Source organism: Oncorhynchus keta, chromosome 10 (assembly GCF_023373465.1).
Source record: "Oncorhynchus keta strain PuntledgeMale-10-30-2019 chromosome 10, Oket_V2, whole genome shotgun sequence".
In the NCBI taxonomy this organism is placed as follows: Eukaryota; Metazoa; Chordata; class Actinopteri; order Salmoniformes; family Salmonidae; genus Oncorhynchus; species Oncorhynchus keta.
In genome coordinates, this window is record NC_068430.1 from 66,341,046 (window position 1) to 66,362,481 (window position 21,436).

The 21,436-nt window shown below is 43.8% G+C and overlaps 1 protein-coding gene across 1 annotated transcript in view; it reads right to left on the reverse strand.

The window, feature by feature from the left end:
• Window positions 1–15,964, reverse strand: part of LOC118389256 (keratin, type I cytoskeletal 18-A-like) — a 36,303-nt gene extending 20,339 nt beyond the window's left edge. Inside the window, exons 1-6 of the mRNA XM_035779139.2 lie at window positions 15,803–15,964; window positions 15,482–15,702; window positions 12,739–12,821; window positions 10,731–10,884; window positions 3,508–3,789; window positions 127–261 (exon numbers count right to left, since the gene is read on the reverse strand). Coding sequence (XP_035635032.1) covers window positions 127–261; window positions 3,508–3,789; window positions 10,731–10,884; window positions 12,739–12,821; window positions 15,482–15,679 — 852 coding nt within the window. The 5' untranslated portion in view covers window positions 15,680–15,702; window positions 15,803–15,964. The remainder of the gene's footprint in view (window positions 1–126; window positions 262–3,507; window positions 3,790–10,730; window positions 10,885–12,738; window positions 12,822–15,481; window positions 15,703–15,802) is intronic.
• Between the last annotated feature and the right edge of the window lie 5,472 nt (window positions 15,965–21,436).

Here is a 21,436-nt window from a genome sequence, read left to right on the forward strand (position 1 = left end):
GAATGTTCTCCAAACTCTACTGATCCATTATGGGTGTGTGGCAGAGACAGGAAAGTACTGTATGTGTCTGCCGCAATGCTGAGGCTACAGTGGTGTGTCTGTGCATGTGTGTGTGTGTGTGCTCACCAGAGCATGTAGGGACTCGATCTCCACCTGCAGGCAGTGCCACTGTTTCCTGGCCTCGGCTAGCTCTGCCCGCGCCTCCCTCAGGGCAGTCCCTCCGAGGTTCACCTGGGCCCATGCTGCCTCTTCTGCATTGAGCTGGGGGAGAGAGAAGGAGGTCATATAACACACACACACACACCTACACGTGCGCACGCAAGTACGCATGCACGCACCTACACACACACATCATTCACATGGAAGAACACAAAATTAAAGTTTTGATGGAGATAGATGCTGACACACACACACAAACAGGAACAGTTCACATGGAACTCAGGGGCACACACACTCATAAAAACTGGTACCCACACACATTGGCACAGAGCCAGAGGACTCCGGGCACATGTGGGACAGGTTGAGGAGGGTAATCTGACACCCTAGGCGTTAACACGAACTCATGAACTATCAGGTACACAAAGTAAAACAACTTTAAACCAAAAGACTTAAACTTGATAAAACATTGTAAATAGGCTCCACACCTTTAAATCTACCTGTAATCATTTCCCCCACAGATTCCCACAGGGCACAAACATGTGGAATCAAGTTTGTTAGTTAAACATGAAACTGACGATTGTGCTCAGTGGATTCCTCGAACCTGTCGACATCATAGCATTACTCTGTAATTACCATGTAAACAAGAACCTATTAGGGGCAATTATTGTAAGTGTTAACCTTAACCAGTCATTTTACAGTGAGAAGCATAACATAATAGCTACTTCATTTGTCTCATACAGTATGTACAGAGCATTCGGAAAGTATTCAGACCCCCAATCAGGCCCTATTCTAAAATGGATTAAAGAAAATGTCCTCATCAATCTATACACAATACCCCATAATGACAAAGCAAAAACTGTTATTTAGATTTTAGATTTTGAAACTGAAATATGACGTTTACCTATGTATTCAGACATTTACTCAGTACTTTGCTGATGCACCTTTGGTTACTGCCTTGAGCTTTCTTGGGTATGATGCTATAAGCTTGGCACACATGTATTTGGGGAGTTTCTCCCATTCTTCCCTACAGATCCTCTCAAGCTCTGTCAGGTTGGATGGGGAGCGTCACTGCACAGCTATTTTCTGGTCTCTCCAGAAATGTTAAATCGGGTTCAAGTTTGGGCTCTGGCTGGGCCACTCAAGGACATTCAGAGACTTTTCCCGAAGCCACTCCTCTGTTTTCTTGGCTGTGTGCTTAGGGTCATTGTCCTGTTGGAAGGTGAACCTTCGCCCCCACTCTGAGGTCCTGAGCACTCTGGAGTAGGTTTTCATCAAGGATATCTCTGTAATTTGCTCCGTTCATCTTTCCCTCAGTCATGACTAGTCTCCCAGTCCCTGCCTCTGAAAAACATCCCCACAGCATGATGCTTCCACCACCATGTTTCACTGTAGGGCTGGTGCCAGGTTTCCTCCAGACGTGACGCTTTTCATTCAGGCCAAAGAGTTCAATCTTGGTTACATCAGACCAGATACTCTTGTTTCTCATGGTCTGAGAGTATTTAGGTGCCTTTTGGAAAACTCCAAGCGGGCTTTCATGTGCCTTTTACTGAGGAGTGTCTTCCCCAGATCTGTGCCTCGACACAATCCTGTCTCGGAGCTCTATGGACAATTATTTCAACCTCATGGCTTGGGTTTTGCTCTGACATGCACTGTCAACTGAGGGACCTTTATATAGACAGATATGTGCCTTTCCAAATCATGTCCAATCAATTGAATGTCCCACAGTTGGACTCCAGTCAAGTTGTAGAAACATCTCAAGGATGATCAATTGAAGCAAAATGCACCTGAGCTCAATTTCAAGTCTCATAGCAAAGGGTCTGAATACTTATTTAAAAAAGGTATTCCTGTTTTTATTTTTAATACATTTGTAACATTTTCTAAAAACCTGTTTTTGCTTTGTCATTATGGGGTATTGTGGGTAGATTGATGGGGATTTAAACAAAAAAAGGTATCTATTTTAGAATAAGGCTGTAACGTAACAAAATGTGAAAAAAGTCAAGGGGTTTGAATACTTTCTGAATGCATTGTATGTGCTTTAGCCAACTCTGCTTCACCGAAAGATTTGGAACCAGGCTGTAACAGGGCTGTTTTCCACTCCAGACTCCAGTCCAGTCTGACATAAAAGGCAACAAACAAAGTCATTCTGTAGAGCAGACGCTGGTTAAGTACCAGTCGCTGCCTGCTTGCAGCCATGGGCCAAGATGCTTAATCACGCCTGTCACTTCAAAGTCACTGGCTGCATCCCAAATGGATCCCTATTCCCTAAAAAGTCCACTACTTTAGACCAGAGCCCTATGGGAGCCCTATGGGAGCCCTATGGGAGCCCTATGGGAGCCCTATGGGAGCCCTATGGGAGCCCTATGGGCTCTGGTCAAAAGTAATGCACTAACTAAGGAATAAGGTGCCAATTTGGATGCAGCCAGTGTGCCACAGATGGTAAAACTGACCAGACAGAAACAACACAGCCATGATGAGTGACTCATTCTACTCCCCCTATTCCAATGAAACCGAAATTATCCTATTTCAAAACCTGAAATATGAGCGGAAATATAATCTCATGGGTAATAAGCGAAACTGACTAGATGGGCTGCATTATTGTTGAAAACAACATAGCTATGAGAGAAAGCTATACGTTATTTGATAAATATATCATATTCCCTGAAATCAAAATGCTACTATTTCAAAGCCTGAAATACTGTCCCCATCCGATGTGATGTTGTCGAAACCAACAGCTATGGAAGGTGGCTATATGCTACATGCCAATTGCAAGTTATCCTTTTCAACTGAAATCCTAATGCCCCTATTTCAAAGACTGAAAATAATACTGTCCTCAGCTGATGCCTTATAAGGACTTAGCAGTAAGCAGATCAGAGAGGCCCGTTACAAGTGATGTATTACAATGCTGCAGTTGAGGTTTACGACGTATCAATATCTAAAGAGGAGCAGCGTTTCAATATCGTAGTAAAAGTTGATCTCTTCTTTGGAGGTAATGGATTGTCTATGGGGCACCTTTCTGTGTGGGTAGGGGTGTGATGAGGATAAAGAGGGAAGGAGAGAGAAGGAGAAGGAGAGAGAGAAAGAGGGAGAGAGGTAAACAACCCATCTCAGACCTCAGACCCCCTCAGAGCTCCGACACTAATTCAGTACAACAAATCAAAACCAACCAACTCTTCTTATCTTACCACATATCACTGCGTTGCCTGGAAACAGCAGAGATAGAGCTATGATCAGGGTGTGACTAGGTGGCAGGAAGCCAAGGGAGGATGAAAGAAAAGACAGAGAGAGGGATGGATGGAAGGAAGGAAATGAAGACAGGGGGAGGGACGAAAGCAGTGAGACACTGCGTACCTGTGGGAGAGACCCTCCATGGGCTCGGGGTCTGAGTCTGGCTCCGAAACGGCTCGGCCCGGCAGCGGAGCATGGAGTTTGATTTGGGCCGGCGGCCAGGCCAGGGTGTCGGTCATCTGGGATTTGATTTAGGCCGGTGAGGCTGAGGCGGTCGCACTGCGTCCCGATTCGGTCGAGGAGCTGGGAGAGCTCCATCCCTGTGCCATCCTCCTCCCACGCTGTGGCCGTCACTAGCAGAGCATCGCAGGAGTCGGCCTGCTGCTGCTGCAGAGCACGGGCTGCCTGCACAATGAGCCAACCAGAGAGAGGGAGAGAGAATAGGGAGAGAGAGACAGGGAGATATATGAATGTAAGAGAGTATACAAGAGTGTGTGTGTGACAGCGAGAGATGATGGATCTGAGAGAGAAGGAGAAAAGAGAACAGAGAGAGAACGAGGGCAGAGGAAGAGAGCGAGAGAGAGAACAGTGTGAGAGCAGACACACGCAATGCAGGGGAGGGGTAGTGTCTGTTATTGAGCCTGAGCCTGTGAGTCTGGGACAGTGTGTGTGCGTGCGTGCGTGTGCGTGCATGTGTGTGTGTGTGGGAGAGAGAAGCTGGATCACGTAAAGATCTGAGTGGAGGAAGGGAAGGGGAGTATTAGTCAGCAGGAATAAAAAGGGGTTAGTAAAAGAGAAAGAGCGAGAGAGAGAGAAGGGTGGGAGGATGACAGGAAAGCATTGAAAGGGAAAGGATGGTGTGAAACTTAACACGCCTTTCCACTGAGATTAATAGGGGAGGTGTGAGAACAGGAGCAGGCATTCTTCTGGTTAATGGGCTAATAGGGAGAAGGTGTTCTGAGATGTTGTTCTTTCTTTACAGTAGCTTTCTTGTGTCTTTCTCTCTTGTTTCACCTTGTCTCGTTCTCTTTTCTTTCTCTTGCTTTCTCTCTCTCTTCTCTCTTTCTCTTCTTCCTCTCTCTCTCTCTTCTCTCTCTCTCTCTCTCTCTCTCTCTCTCTCTCTCTCTCTCTCTCTCTCTCTCTCTCTCTCTCTCTCTCTCTCTCTCTCTCTCTCTGTCTCTCTCTTCCTTCTCTCTTCTCTCTTTCTCTCTCTCTTTTTTTGTCACACCTTTCTCTCCCCTCTGCATAAACATTAAAAAAAGAATGAGAAAATGGGAATTATCAAAGGTGGAATATACTGTGCAAACACAGTAGATGCTGATCAGTAAAAAGTTAAGAAATTTCCTCCTAATTGGAACAAGACTCAGAGTTGGACAACCCCTGTCAGAGTCACTTCCCACTGGGCACAAACTGGTTGAATCAATGTTGTTTCAATGTCATTTTTCAACATGTTGTGATGTGGAATCTACGTGGGAAATACATTGGATTTGAAAAAATAAATCAATGTAACATGTTGTTTTGAGGGTGAAACTTCAATTATTATGTAACCATGGTAACCACATTTCAATGGAGACAAACCTTGCATAAAACATGTTGAATTTGTAACTTTAAAACAATGTCAGATCTTCAACATTATATCCAGTATCAGAAAAAAAATACTATAGGCTGGGAAGCACCTCCTCCTGGAGATTGTATATATCTACAGCTACCGTTTGGTCTCCCAAGCCCAGCCCTGCTTAGCTATGATATTCATCAATAGTTATTGTTTTTATTCAAACCAGAACTAAAAATAGATAATAAAATAGGCCAATGGCTTCAAGCTCTGGTTGATTTAAAATGTAATGATATTTAGTGATATTGGAGTGTTTTTGGTTGTCAACACAACCAAATATCAACATTTGAAGGAGATGTATCTTCTGCTTGGATAGTTCCATCTGTGTCAATTACTTTTATTCCATTTTGTCTACAAATGAATCATTGATAAGTTGGATTCACGTCTGCATCTCAACCAAAAATCCTGAATCCAAAACAAACCAACATTTAAATGCCCATTAATCAAAGTTTGTTTTGATTCAGTCTTATTTTTTACATAGAATTTTGGTTGAGATGCAGACATGCATCCAACATATCAATAATTCATTTGGAGACAAACTGCAATTAAAGCCAGACTAAGTCATTGACACAGATGGAACTATCCAAGCAAGAGATACATCTCCTTCAAATGTTAATATTTGGTTGCGTTAACAACCAAACACAAGTCAATATTATCTTTGAAATACAATAGGCGAGATTGTTAACAAATGATGCTGGATTCATGTCCCCGACTCAAGTTGAAGAATGGGATTAAGCCAGTGGCTCAGATGGAACTATCCAAGCAGTAGATACATCTCCTTTAAATGTTGATATTTTGTTGCATTGTCAACCAAACACAATTCAATGTTACTTTTACAGTAAATAGTCTAAAGTTAAGGCTAACTTACAAACTAATGTAACATTCAACCTTAAAATAAATAACACATCCATGGCCACATTTTGAGGTTACTGTAACTATACATTTCTTCTTATGTAATTATATAAAGTGTGCATTTTAACTTTGATGTAACCTCAAAGGGCTGAAAGCGCAGTGATAGATATTTGGTGACAACTAAATCACCAACAGATATGTTTTTTTTCATTGGAATTTGGTTGTGCTTTTACAGTGGGGCAAAAAAAGGTATTTAGTCAGCCACCAATTGTGCAAGTTCTCCCACTTAAAAAGATGAGAGAGGTCTGTAATTTTCATCATAGGTACACTTCAACTATGACAGACAAAATTAGAAAAAAAATCCAGAAAATCACATTGTAGGACTTTAAATTAATTTATTTGCAAATGATGGTGGAAAATAAGTATTTGGTCACCTACAAACAAGCAATATTTCTGGCTCTCACAGACCTGTAACTTCTTCTTTAAGAGGCTCCTCTGTCCTCCACTCGTTACCTGTATTAATGGCACCTGTTTGAACTTGTTATCAGTATAAAAGACACCTGTCCACAACCTCAAACAGTCACACTTCAAACTCCACTATGGCCAAGACCAAAGAGCTGTCAAAGAAACAAAATTGTAGACCTGCACCAGGCTGGTAAGACTGAATCTGCAATAGGTAAGCAGCTTGGTTTGAAGAAATCAACTGTGGGAGCAATTATTAGGAAATGGAAGACATACAAGACCACTGATAATCTCCCTCAATCTGGGGCTCCACGCAAGATCTCACCCCGTGGGGTCAAAATGATCACAAGAATGGTGAGCAAAAATCCCAGAACCACACGGGGGGACCTAGTGAATGACCTGCCGAGAGCTGGGACCAAAGTAACAAAGCCTACAATCAGTAACACACTACGCCGCCAGGGACTCAAATCCTGCAGTGCCAGACGTGTCCCCCTGCTTAAGCCAGTACATGTCCAGGCCCGTCTGAAGTTTGCTAGAGAGCATTTGGATGATCCATAAGAACAGGGCTCCGGGCAGCCGAGCGGAAATGGAGGAAAACTCGCCTCCTTGCGGACCTGGCATCCTTTCACTCCCTCCTCTCTACATTTTCCTCCTCTGTCTCTGCTGCTAAAGCCACTTTCTACCACTCTAAATTCCAAGCATCTGCCTCTAACCCTAGGAAGCACTTTGCCACCTTCTCCTCCCTCCTGAATCCCCCCCCCTCCTCCCTCTCTGCAGATGACTTCGTCAACCATTTTGAAAAGAAGGTCGACGACATCCGATCCTCGTTTGCTAAGTCAAACGACACCGCTGGTTCTGCTCACACTGCCGTACCCTATGCTCTGACCACTTTCTCCCCTCTCTCTCCAGATGAAATCTTGCGTCTTGTGACGGCCGGCCGCCCAACAACCTGCCCGCTTGACCCTATCCCCTCCTCTCTTCTCCAGACCATTTCCGGAGACCTTCTCCCTTACCTCACCTCGCTCATCAACTCATCCCTGACCGCTGGCTACGTCCCTTCCGTCTTCAAGAGAGCGAGAGTTGCACCCTTTCTGAAAAAACCTAGACTCGATTCCTCCAATGTCAACAACTACAGACCAGTATCCCTTCTTTCTTTTCTCTCCAAAACTCTTGAATGTGCCGTCCTTGGCCAGCTCTCCCGCTATCTCTCTCAGAATGACCTTCTTGATCCAAATCAGTCAGGTTTCAAGACTAGTCATTCAACTGAGACTGCTCTTCTCTGTATCACGGAGGCGCTCCGCACTGCTAAAGCTAACTCTCTCTCCTCTGCTCTCATCCTTCTAGACCTATCGGCTGCCTTCGATACTGTGAACCATCAGATCCTCCTCTCCACCCTCTCCGAGTTGGGCATCTCCGGCGCGCCCCACGCTTAGATTGCGTCCTACCTGACAGGTTGCTCCTACCAGGTGGCGTGGCGAGAATCTGTCTCCTCACCACGCGCTCTCACCACTGGTGTCCCCCAGGGCTCTGTTCTAGGCCCTCTCCTATTCTCGCTATACACCAAGTCACTTGGCTCTGTCATAACCTCACATGGTCTCTCCTATCATTGCTATGCAGACGACACACAATTAATCTTCTCCTTTCCCCTTCTGATGACCAGGTGGTGAATCGCATCTCTGCATGTCTGGCAGACATATCAGTGTGGATGACGGATCACCACCTCAAGCTGAACCTCGGCAAGACGGAGCTGCTCTTCCTCCCGGGGAAGGACTGCCCATTCCATGATCTCGCCATCATGGTTGACAACTCCATTGTGTCCTCCTCCCAGAGCGCTAAGAACCTTGGCGTGATCCTGGACAACACCCTGTCGTTCTCAACTAACATCAAGGCGGTGGCCCGTTCCTGTAGGTTCATGCTCTACAACATCCGCAGAGTACGACCCTGCCTGACACAGGAAGCGGCGCAGGTCCTAATCCAGGCACTTGTCATCTCCCGTCTGGATTACTGCAACTCGCTGTTGGCTGGGCTCCCTGCCTGTGCCATTAAACCCCTACAACTCATCCAGAACGCCGCAGCCCGTCTGGTGTTCAACCTTCCCAAGTTCTCTCACGTCACCCCGCTCCTCCGCTCTCTCCACTGGCTTCCAGTTGAAGCTCGCATCCGCTACAAGACCATGGTGCTTGCCTACGGAGCTGTGAGGGGAATGGCACCTCAGTACCTCCAGGCTCTGATCAGGCCCTACACCCAAACAAGGGCACTGCGTTCATCCACCGCTGGCCTGCTCGCCTCCCTACCACTGAGGAAGTACAGTTCCCGCTCAGCCCAGTCAAAACTGTTCGCTGCTCTGGCCCCCCAATGGTGGAACAAACTCCCTCACGACGCCAGGACAGCGGAGTCAATCACCACCTTCCGGAGACACCTGAAACCCCACCTCTTTAAGGAATACCTAGGATAGGATAAAGTAATCCTTCTCACCCCCCTTAAAAGATTTAGATGCACTATTGTAAAGTGGCTGTTCCACTGGATGTCATAAGGTGAATGCACCAATTTGTAAGTCGCTCTGGATAAGAGCGTCTGCTAAATGACTTAAATGTATGTAAATGTAAGAAGTTTGGGAGAATGTCATATGGTTAGATGAAACCAAAATGTAACTTTTTGGTAAAAACTCAACTCGTCGTGTTTGGAGGACAAAGAATGCTGAGTTGCATCCAAAGAACACCATACCTACTGTGAAGCATGGGTGTGGAAACATCATGCTTTGGGGCTGTTTTTCTGCAAAGGGACCAGGACGACTTATCCGTGTAAAGGAAAGAATGAATGGGGCCATGTATCGTGAGATTTTGAGTGAAAACCTCCTTCCATCAGCAAGGGCATTGAAGATGAAACGTGGCCGGGTCTTTCAGCATGACGATCCCAAACACACCGCCCGGGCAACGAAGGAGTGGCTTCGTAAGAAGCATTTCAACGTCCTGGAGTGGCCTAGCCAGTCTCCAGATCTCAACCCCATAGAACATATTTGGAGGGAGTTGAAAGTCTGTGTTGCCCAGCAACAGCCCCAAAGCATCACTGCTCTAGAGGAGATCTGCATGGAGGAATGGGCCAAAATACCTGCAAGAGTGTGTGAAAACCTTCTGAAGACTTACAGAAAGCGTTTGACCTCTGTCATTGCCAACAAAGGGTATATAACAAAGTATTGAGGTACATTTTTATTATTGACCAAATACTTATTTTCCACCATAATTTGCAAATAAATTCATAAAAAATCCTACAATGTGATTTTCTGGATTTATTTTTATCTCATTTTGTCTGTCATAGTCATTAGTCTGTCATAATTACAGGCCTCTCTCATCTTTTTAAGTGGGAGAACTTGCACAACTGGTGGCTGACTAAATACTTTTTTGCCCCACTGTATATGGTTAAAAGCATAATGATAACACATTGGAAATTCAACTAACTTTAGTCTGTCTTTTTGAGTGGGTGAGTATAGGTTGTAATCTCACTGATCAACGTCTCAACCAAATATTATCCAATTATCCATGTTTAAATGACATGGTGTGGCCAGTGAGCAGTGGCTCAGATGAAACTATCCAAGCATTAGATCTAATTAATTACATCTAATTACATCTAATTAATTACATCTAATTTAAATGTTGGTATTTGGGTGCGTTGTCAACCAAAAACAATTCAATATTACTTTTGTAATACCGTAAATAGCCAAAAGTCAAGGCTATCTTACAAATGAATGTAACAGAATTTATTCAACCTTTTAACTGATGTCTTCACTGAACGAATGCAGGTGTACGGAACCGTACAGACCCTTGCAACATGCACACAGACACTCGCACAAGACCATACCATATAGTCCTGGTGCATGTCCTGCGTTCACAGCCAGACACAATTCAATATTACTTTTGAAATACAATAAATAGCCTATTAGCTTGTCGACATGTTGACAAATTATGTGTTGGATTCATGTTGAAGAATGGGATTAAACCAGTGGCTCAGATTAAACTGTCCAAGCAGTAGATACATCTCCTTTAAATGTTGCACTGTCAACCAAACACAATTCAATATTATTTTTTTAAATACAATAGGTGACATGTTAACAAATGATGTTGGATTCATGTCCCCAACTCAAGTTGAAGAATGGGATTAAGCCAGTGGCTCAGATAGAACTATCCAAGCAGTAGATACATCTCCTTTACATGTTGATATTTTGTTGCATTGTCAACCAAACACAATTCAATATTACTTTTACAGTAAATAGCCTAATGTTAAGGCTATGTTACAAACTAATGTAACGTTCAACCTTAAAATGAGTAACACATCTATGGCCACATTTATTCAACCTTTTTACGGATGTCTTTACTGAACGAATGCAGGTGTACGGAACCGCACGGACACTGGCACAAGACCGTACCACATAGTCCTGGTGCATGTCCTGCAGCTCTGTCATGGAGTTGTGTAGATCCGCCTCCAGCTGCACATTGGTATGCTCCACCCTTGCCTTGTTCTCCCTCAGCAGAGCCACCTGTTGCTCCAGACACTTGGTCTGCCACTCTTCCAACTCACATCTATGACAGGACACAGAACACATCTCATCCTATTAACTGGGTTGCGTTCATTAGAGCACTCAATAGAAAATGTTTTAAAACTTTTTGAAATGGGAAAACTGAAGAAAAAAAAGTGTGTTTCTTACTGGACAGGTCGTTCCTGTTACCATGTTTCAGTCGGCGATATTGACTAGTAATTAGCCTTGACCACAGTGGTCTATGCAAAGCAGCTATAGGCCTACACTTTACCAAGAGGTGGTGATGGTAACATAGGGAAGTGTTTTTCAATGTACAGCTACTGAATGTTCCCTACTCTGGGTCAACTAGTCAGGGTACTTTATACATGGGTGGTGAAAGAGCTACATGTACTGTGCATGTACTGTAGGTAAACACTGTGATACAGTATATGGAAATGTTTCAGCCGCACATCCATTGTATCTAAGCAGGTGCCTAGCCCTTTCCTTCAGTCACTGACTCAAAGCACCCTCGTTGGTCTCATGGCTGAAATGTTATTAATATTTTTCAAAATGTCTTAATTAATCAAATACATTTTTTTTTAACTGACAAATCCAGTGTTTCTACAGTATGTCAAACTGTTTTGTTATATTTCAGTCTTCTGTGATGCACATAATGTGTAATATTGGGATGCAAACTCAGAATTGAATACATTTCATATATCTGACATGGTACCTATAACCATGTGTGTGAGGTGTATACTTTTGTTTCAAAGTATATTTGTTTAAGACCACCAATAATCACTCTGTGTGACCCTGATATAGCCCACTCTAGTAAAAGGTGTTAAGATATACAAGTGTTTTCAGGTCAAGGTAAATAGACTGCACACTACAATCTATGCTCCCATGTGTTTCAGTGACCCTTCATCAGATCTAACCTAATCATGTAAAAGACCTTTCCCATACAGTGGGAAAAACATCTTGCAACAGTCATTCAGTAGTTGCAATAGTCCTCACTTCCCAACAGATGCTAAAGTCACATACATCAAATCAAAGTGTATTGGTTGCGTACACAGTTTAGCAGATGTTATAGCAAAATGCTTATGTTACTAGCTCCTAACAATGCCGTAAAATGTCAAAAAGTACACAAATAATATCTACATATTTTTTAAATACAATATAAACCTTGTGACACAGAGTTGCAGACAACATCGTGACAGTGACCCAGGTAAGGCCAGTAGGACACCGTATATAAATAGAGGAGGTGTGTATTCATAGCTCATAGCTGCCTGCATGTTGTTGCCCTCCCTTGCCCTTCAGGGGTTAATGGATCTCCATCTGGGCCCCAAATGGGACCCTATTCCCTATTTAGTGCACTAATATTGACCACACCCTATGGGTACCCTGATGGTTCCTGGTCAAAAGTAGTGCTCTAAATAAGAATTAGGGTGCCATTTGGGACACAGATCTCTGGCAGTAGAGAGGGGCCGGTGTGTCACTCCGCATCAATACAGATGGGAAAGTGCCGACCAGGCACAACACAGCCGGGCTGTGATTTGTATGCAGGTTGTTGAGCAGGAGTGGGAACTAGCCGAGTTATAACAAAGTGTGGGCTGTACTGCTGCTACAGTAGAGAAGAGATTATAAAGTATCTCTTCAGGGGAAAATAAGATATCTGATTGTTATTCAAGAGGTGCATTTAAAGTGTTATAGACTGAAATTGGTTGTTAGTATTATACTAACAGTAGGTGTAGGATTTGATGGATATTTGCTTCTGTTTCCTGAAGGTGTTCACAACTGCTATGGTATATCTGTGTTTTCTTTAGATATGATGAAAATACATACTATGAGGGTATGTGTTACTGTATTAGTATACTGTAGTATTCTAGGCCTCACCTAGAATGTCCCAAACACTACTGACCTGGCCTGGATGGTAGAAGCCCTGGACATCATGTGGTCAGACTGCAGCACCAGCTCTGCATTCTCAATCAGCAGTTTACCAACCTACAGAACCAAAACACAGTCAACACACACAAGACAAAATAACAAGGAAGTGAATACGATGCGTGAAAAACATGATTGATTTCAGAATGTGTTCAATCTGGTTGATCCATGTAATGTCATTGGCCCAATAGGTAGAAAAAAACACGATGAAACATGAAATCACATATGAATACACCTCAGTACACTGGAAGTTCACATTACCAGGTGCTGCATCAAACGGGGTCTTTCTCAAAATGTGAAAACATGTGGGTGAGTCTTATCACAATAGAACAACTGTAATAAAGTTTTCGCTTCCTTGAATTACACCAGCCTCGTCTCATACTGTGTGGCATGACATTGACCAATGGAAGAGTTGGCTATAGCACATAGAGCATGGGACAAGACTAATACACTAGCACAAGCATGAAGATAGAAGCCTTTGAAATATCATCAAAGAAAGGAAGTTGGAACAGAGATAAGATAGAATACGGAAGTTCGGGATACTTCGGGATTGTTGGCAATGAGGCCCTTTATCTACTTCCCCAGAGTCAGAAGAAATCGTGGATAACATTGTTATGTCTCTGTGTCCAGTATGAAGGAAGTTAGAGGTAGTTTTGCGAGCCAAAGCTAACTAGCGTTAGAGCAATGACTGGAAGTCTATGGGTATTTACCAGCATGCTAGCAGATACCCATAGATCCACTTCACATTCATTCAAAATACTGCATAATAATATTCTGCCTGTTCATACTTGTCAGATTGCCACCAGCTCAGTGAGTCAGTTTTATTACATGATGATGTCCCACGATTTGGGTTCATTAAGACAAGGCCTGAAGCAGCTGTGGCACAGATATTAAAGCCAAAGAGCCTCTCACAGTAATTCTAGTACTTGACCTCAACTTCTAAATGTTTGGCGTTAACTGCAATGTAAGTACATGAAACTTAAACAAAAATCTTGCATCTTTGATATGGAAATGTTTACTGTATAACCTAGGGCCATTTTGAGTTTCAATGCTGACTCTTCCTTTGCCAATCACAACATCACAATGCTTACTTAAGACAAACACACCTGTTTTGAAGGAGGAAAACCTGTAATAACTTGGACAATTGTGTTTTTGCTCACAGAAATGCGTCAAAGATTATGATCATATTTTCATTGTAATTACCCGTTCCATTATCTTAGCTCTGTCAGTTATTCATCTCTGACCGTGTTGATTCATAGCCATGAGAGAGTACAAACCAGATATCAGCACTTTGTCTTCCAACAGGGCACTCTCCAACTGAACATTAACTGATTGATTTCAAAGGAAATGTGTCACGTTTTGTAAATAACAGGTGTACACTAACAGTGAAATATTTACTTTCAGGCCCTTCCCAACAACGCACAGAGAAATAGAAAAATAATGACACAGGGAATAAATACACAATGAGTAATGATAACTTAGCTATTTACACGGGTACCAGAAATTCCTTATTAGCGCTTGTTATTCAACACTTCTCAATAGAACGAAGGTGGCGCCAGGTCTTAGAACCTAAACCCACAACAATAACAGCAGTCTAGGACTGAAACCGGCCTTGAGGAAGATGCACATAACAAAGACAATTGTTACAACAAATCACAAATTCATGTCAAAGGAAGATTTGAAGAACGTTATCAGTTATGCGTATATGTCAAGTCATACATTTTTCATTTGATTTGATGTATTTAGCCAGGATAGTCTACTCAGTAACAATTGCCACTGTTTTACAGGGAGTCCTGGGTTCCATAGAAGTCAACATTCCAGGTATTAGTTCAGGCGAAAGTGTGAGGAAATGTCCCACATACGTACATTTGTACATGACAGGTTCTCACATGGGAAAGTCTGCAGATATCGTATCAGTGCTGCTATGCATGATGGATCTTTATATTGATCCAATGGATTGGCAATCGTTCATATTTTACGCAACACTCTCGCTGAAAGTGAAATTGGGCATAAAAGTCAACCCACCCGTTGGCTTCAATACTAATAGGTCAGATCTTGGTGCGTTCTTTGCCTTTGTCTCCATTCACATTCAGAGACCATAAATCAAGGAGCGGTTGCAAAACCTCCAATCAGCTCATGCGAGTAAGCTGACAATTACAGCAGCCCGTGTTAATGGTCTACTAGGGCAGTGGCCTTTAAAGGAATAAAAGGATCCACATTCTTGAGTGTGACAATGGAGTGATGGCTTGTTTCCAAATGTCCTGACATACAGTATGACACTACTTCTCACCCTCTGGAACAGTTGACATTGTCTTGGTAGGAACCACTTTGTCAAATGTCTGTTTTAATTTGACTGCTATTAAGTGTAATCATCGCTAGGACTGAAAATCGTTAATAACTGGTTTGCTCAGTCAGTGCTGTATCTGTCTCAAAGCCAAAACCCTGCACGCAAGAAAACACATATCATCTGCTTTGCTCTACTCTGGTAAAAAATTATATGGAGAATATACAATACAAGTTAGTCCAAGTCAGTCCCAATAGCTACTGTAGGGCTAGAACACAGCTGCTCAAACAAATCTAGGCATTACAGTACCTCAGCATAATCACTGGCAAACAAAGTTACTGTCAGTGGACATAAGAAAAAACACTGTTTAATGAGTTGGGGTCCCTCATGGCTCAATGTTTGGGCCAGTTAAAAAGGTAATAGATGCCAGTCTCACCTGGGCACGGAGATCGTCCACAGTCCTTTCCTGCTGGGTCCATTCCTGGAGGTGCGGGGCATTCTTTAGGCCCCAGTATGCAATCTGGCCATCCAGATGCCAGTTTGCCTCTTGCAGCTTGTTTACCTGCTCCAGGAAGCCCTTCAGACGGCTGTTGAGGCCCTGCATTGTCCACCGAGAGTCCTGCAGCAAATCCATGGTGCTCCTATGCAGTGTACACCCTAAAGAAAAACACAGAATCCTCTCAGGGGTGCTATCAAACACTTACAGGCTCGCCAACTCAGGAGAGTGTCTGATAAAAAAGGGTTAACCCAAACGTACGGTAACTACTTATGCTATCCAAAAACTCTTTCACTACTATTGCAGCATATGTCCACACCACAGTCACTTCTACCCACTTGCAACGCTGGCAGGCGGTACCCTGCCTGCCACCGATACTGGTGAGATTACGGACCCATGAGGTGGTTACTGGGTAAATATTTACCCAGCAATACTCACCCGTGAGGCAATGTGGCGTCCCTTTCTCTCTCCCTCTCTCTTTCCCCCCTCTCTCTCTCTCTCTCTCCATCTCTCTAGGCTAGGCAGCACCGTGTGTTGGCAGTGGTAAGATAAGCACCAGTCTCAGTAGCCCCTGGTCACTGCAGCGAGCTGCTCCTGATCCTCCCCTCCCAGACAGAGCTGGACCACATTCTTCTCCACTGCTTCAACAACTTTCACTTTCCCACTGGGTCCCAGGTCAGAGACGTTCCCCTGTCTGTGACAGATCAGATAGGAATGGTAGGGTTAGGGCTAGTCTCTCTATTGCTCTCGCATCAACTATGTGCCAGCTATCATGGGGTCAGCCATGACAGGGCCAGTGGTACTGTCCCTGTTCTTTCCCCCCACGAACACAGCCTGCAGCAGTGCTGTAGGTGTGAGTGCTGGGGTAAAGCAAAGCGCTCACTTGCTGGACACACTGTTGCTTATATCACCAGCGCCCTTTGTGTTCTCTGATCCAGGATTACTGAGCCCTGTGTGGGGGGAAAGTTCAGGCACACACTGCGACACCACTCTCTGTTTGTGTGAGTGTGTCTGTGTTTGTGTCTGTTTGCGTATGTGTGTGTTTGTTTGCACTTGTGTGTGTAAACAACATATCTAGTATCTACCAATAATTAATAGTGAGAAACGAATGTCTATCCACTGACTCATCAGATCAACAGCCTGTAATAAACACTGAACTTTGTGTTGTGTCACATGGGTTGCTCAATTCCTCCCTTGACTACCACTACCCTCTCATTGGCCTGTTTTGTGAGTGAGTGAGTGAGTGAGTGAGTGAGTGAGTGAGTGAGTGAGTGAGTGAGTGAGTGAGTGTGTGTGTGTGTGTGTGTGTCAGTCTGGGGGGGCAAGTGAGATCATTTACCAGACATTCTCGCAGGTCACAACTTTTTCATCCTCTTGAAGTTGACAACAATGTTCTACTTGTATAGGAGATACCAAATGTGTGTTGAGTCGTCATGGCAACCACCACGCTTTCTTTCAGTCTTTCGCTGACTTTTTTTTAATGACCTACCTCAAGTAATGTGAGGGTGTTATTTCCATTATCAATTAATCTAACCAAGATCTTAGACATTTTGGCACCAGCACATACGTCATACAAGCTTTAAGTCAGGTGAGGTAATAAGATAAGACGCATGGTTAAGGTAGTTAAGGTGTGGGTGCGGCATCTAAAGAAGCCAGTGAACGTCTGACGGAAAAAGCACAATAAAACATCCCGTTTAAGCCACTCAGACATGGTGTTTGGAATGTGAGTCAAGGTAACACAACTCATAGTCATCTCTATCCGTCTCTCTCTCTCTCTCTCTCTCTCTCTCTCTCTTGGAGTAGGCACTTTCAAGTCCTTTCCAGTCCTTTGCACTCCCAATCTACCTCATTATGTGAGGCAGCAGATGACTGTGGGATTTACTTGTTGGATCAATAAAGGATTTCTCTTCCTTTCTGTGTAAACAGCCGCGCCTGCATTCTACCATTCACAGACAGGATCTAGGGATCATTAATATGAGGTCACACATAAACCTGCTACAAACACTGCGTCTGTCTAGAGTCTATAGTACAATATCACCATGGAAATTCTTCATGGGCAAAAATAATGTTCTCTCCTTGAATCAAATAAAATCTAATCCAATTTATTTACATAGCCCTTCTTACATCAGCTGATGTATCAAAGTGCTGTAGAGGAAACCCAGCCTAAAACCCGAAACAGCAAGCAATGCAGGTGTAGAAGCATGGTGGCTAGGAAAAACTCCCTAGAAAGGCCAAAACCTAGGAAGAAACCTAGAGAGGAACCAGGCTATGAGGGGTGGCCAGTTCTCTTCTGGCTTTGCCAGGTGGAGATTATAACAGAACATGACCAAGATGTTCAAATGTTCATAAATGACCAGCATGGTAAAATAATAATAATCACAGTAGTTGTCGAGGGTGCAACAAGTCAGCACCTCAATGTCAGTTGGCTTTTCATAGCCGATCATTGAGAGTATCTCTACCGCTCCTGCTGTCTCTAGAGAGTTGAAAACAGCAGGTCTGGGACAGGTAGAACGTCCGGTGAACAGGTCAGGGTTCCATAGCCGCAGGCAGAACAGTTGAAACCGGAGCAGCAGCACGGACAGGTGGACTGGGGACAGCAAGGAGTTATCATGCCAGGTAGTCCTGAGGCATGGTCCTAGGGCTCAGGTCCTCCGAGAGAGAGAAAGAAAGGAAGAGAGAAAGAGAGAATTAGAGAGAGCATACTTAAATTCACACAGGACACCGGATAAGACAGGAGAAATACTCCAGATATAACTGACTGTCCCTAGCCCCCGACACATAAACTCCTGCAGCATAAATACTGGAGGCTGAGACAGGAGGGGTCGGGAGACACTGTGGCCACATCCGATGATACCCCCAGACAGGGCCAAACAGGCAGGATATAACCCCACCCACTTTGCCAAAGCACAGTCCCCACACCACTAGAGGGATATCTTCAACCACCAACTTACCATCCTGAGACAAGGTCGAGTACAGCCCACAAAGATCTCCGCCACGACACAACCCAAGGGGGGGCGCCAACCCAGACAGGAAGACCACGTCAGCGACTCAACCCACTCAAGTGGCGCACCCCTCTTAGGGACGACATGGAAGAGCACCAATAAGCTAGTGACACAGCCCATGTAATAGGGTTAGAGGCAGAGAATCCCAGTGGAAAGAGGGGAACCGGCCAGGCAGAGACAGCAAGGGTGGTTCGTTGCTCCGGAGCCTTTCCGTTCACCTTCACACTCCTGGGCCAGACTACACTCAATCATATGACCTACTGAAGAGATGAGTCTTCAGTAAAGACTTAAAGGTTGAGACTGAGTCTGCGTCTCTCACATGGGTAGGCAGACCATTCCATAAAAATGGAGCTCTGTAGGAGAAAGCCCTGCCTCCAGCTGTTTGCTTAGAAATTCTATGGACAGTTAGGAGACCTGTGTATTGCGACCGTAGCATACGTGTATGTATGTAGGGCCAAATCGGAAAGATAAATAGGCGCAAGCCCATGCAATGCTTTGTAGGGTAGCAGTAAAACCTTCAAATCAGCCCTTGCCTTAACAGGAGGCCAGTGTAGGGAGGCTAGCACTGGAGTAATGTGATTTTTGGTTAAAATTGAAGCGTTTCCCTCAGAGCATGCCAGTGCTGTGGCTTTGGCTTTGGTCCATAATAAGTGCATACTAGTAGAGAGAGTCCTAGGACAGTCCATCCGGACAGGGTCGAGAGAGAGGTAAGTAACGTTAGACCCACACATCCACCAGACCAAAATGTGAAACCAGGTGAGACCTAACAAGCATGTCAAAGGGAAAATTAGAGCAGGTGGCTGTTAGGGCTCTTATCATCACACACACACCCGCCCACGCAGCGCTGGCCCGCAGCCTATCCCCCTGGTATAGCGGGCGTTGATGGTTTTCTGTCTATGATGATGGCCGATTGATAGTGGTGTCGTTAACAGGATGAAAACAATACAGGCAGCAAGCTCTTCTGTGTCTGTGCCCTTGGACAACCGATGAGTGAATGCGCACAGGGAATGCGGCCTAGCCTGTTCCAGTCAGGACACCGCGTTGCGTTGCTCCCACAAGCCGAGGAAGCAGTTTCGTCGCACGACATTTGCAGGGACAAACAAGTAAAAACCTGATCGAGTGTTGATCTTGATCTTGTCAGTGCTACTGAAGACCTTAAGGTTCATACTCTTTAACCCGTTGCTCCTCTTACAGTAAATTCATTGCTCTACATGTTTTCTGCAGCAAAAGAGCACAAGCAATTCTGACAACTGACATATGTTTTTATTTTTTTATTTTTTTTACATATTCCTTTAGCCATTTAAGCTTTATTAAACCAACAGTGGGACCTGCAGGTATCATTTGAAACACACTGTAGCACACAGTACTGTGTTAAAGCCGAGAGGGTTTTGTCTGAGCATGATATCATTATGCAACCTCTGAGACTAGAGCCCTGATTTGTAGGTTATTATGGTATTAATCCAAACCAGTTCATAGGATTAACTGCAGTTAATAAACTCTTTAGAATTATCTCAGTAACTGGTCACGTTTTGGCTTCCATATACCTGACATGCCATGGTAAACCAGTAAACCATTATTACACTGTTGAAGACGGTTTGGGACATACATACATTTACAATACTTCATAAACACACTTTTTAAGAGTAGGGGAAATCATGTCTGTCTGGGCCAAATTCCTAAACTGGCCTACCATATTACCATGGCCACCGAATTATCCCCAGCTTCCAAATGGCTCATTTAAAACCTATCTATGTTCTCCTGCAATGCTCCACAGGGCTCTGCTGTAAAATATGTTGTTGTTATAGCTTACTTTCGAAGCTATACCACATTGTGAAAATGTATGTCATTTCGAACTGGTAATGAATTTTCAGGACAACCATATGGAGCAGCATTTCACGGCTGCTGACTGGGTCCTGGTTAGAAAACATCTGTTTTCTTCACTTGGTGGGCCACAAACCTATGCAAACTAATTTGTGTGAACTTTCAATCTTAATTCATCATGAACGGTTGAGCTTCAGTCACTTAGTCGATAAATCAGAGAGTTCAGAGAGTTCAAAAGGCTAGAGTAAGGCCTACTGTATGCATTGGGTCCATCTCTCCTGTCACTAAGGGAGTGTGCGTTTTAGACCACCTGCATGGAGCGACGCTCCTTAATTCCAACACCCATTCTAATCCTGTGTGAACTCCCTTTTATCAGATTATTTCCCTGAACATCAGATCGTTTGTATATACTGTAGAGTGACAGCCGTGAACCTTAAACCCCTTATAATCCTACTACAGGTGAACACACTCATCAGATGACTCTACTGAATCACAGATAGTACATGCTTTTATCTACTCTCCCTGCCACACCTTAGACATAAATGATAACCACGACAGGTATTCAGACAGGTGAGATCCAACCATTTCTGTGGTTGTAGGTGGCAGACATACTAGTCATTCCGTACATTTTCAGCCCGAGCCAGAACAACTAAGTTGTGTGTGTGAGGTATTTCTTGTTGCATGAGAGAGACTTATATTAGAGACGAAGGCAAGGGAAAGAGATCATATTCCAGTCCACTATACAGACAGAAACGCCCAAAGCGTCAGGTGATGTTGAATTGACATGTGGAAAAGTGTTACAAGGTTGTTGAGTTGAAGGACGGAAAACCATTAGAACATAAATGTGCCTTCTGCTGTACATGCTGTTTTAGACATATCTATCTATCTATCTATCTATCTATCTATCTATCTATCTATCTATCTATCTATCTATCTATCTATCTATCTATCTATCTATCTATCTATCTATCTATCTATCTATATATACAGTACCAGTCAAAAGTTTGGATACACCTACTCATTCAAGGGTTTTTCTGTATTTTTACTGTTTTCTACATTGTAGAATAAAAGT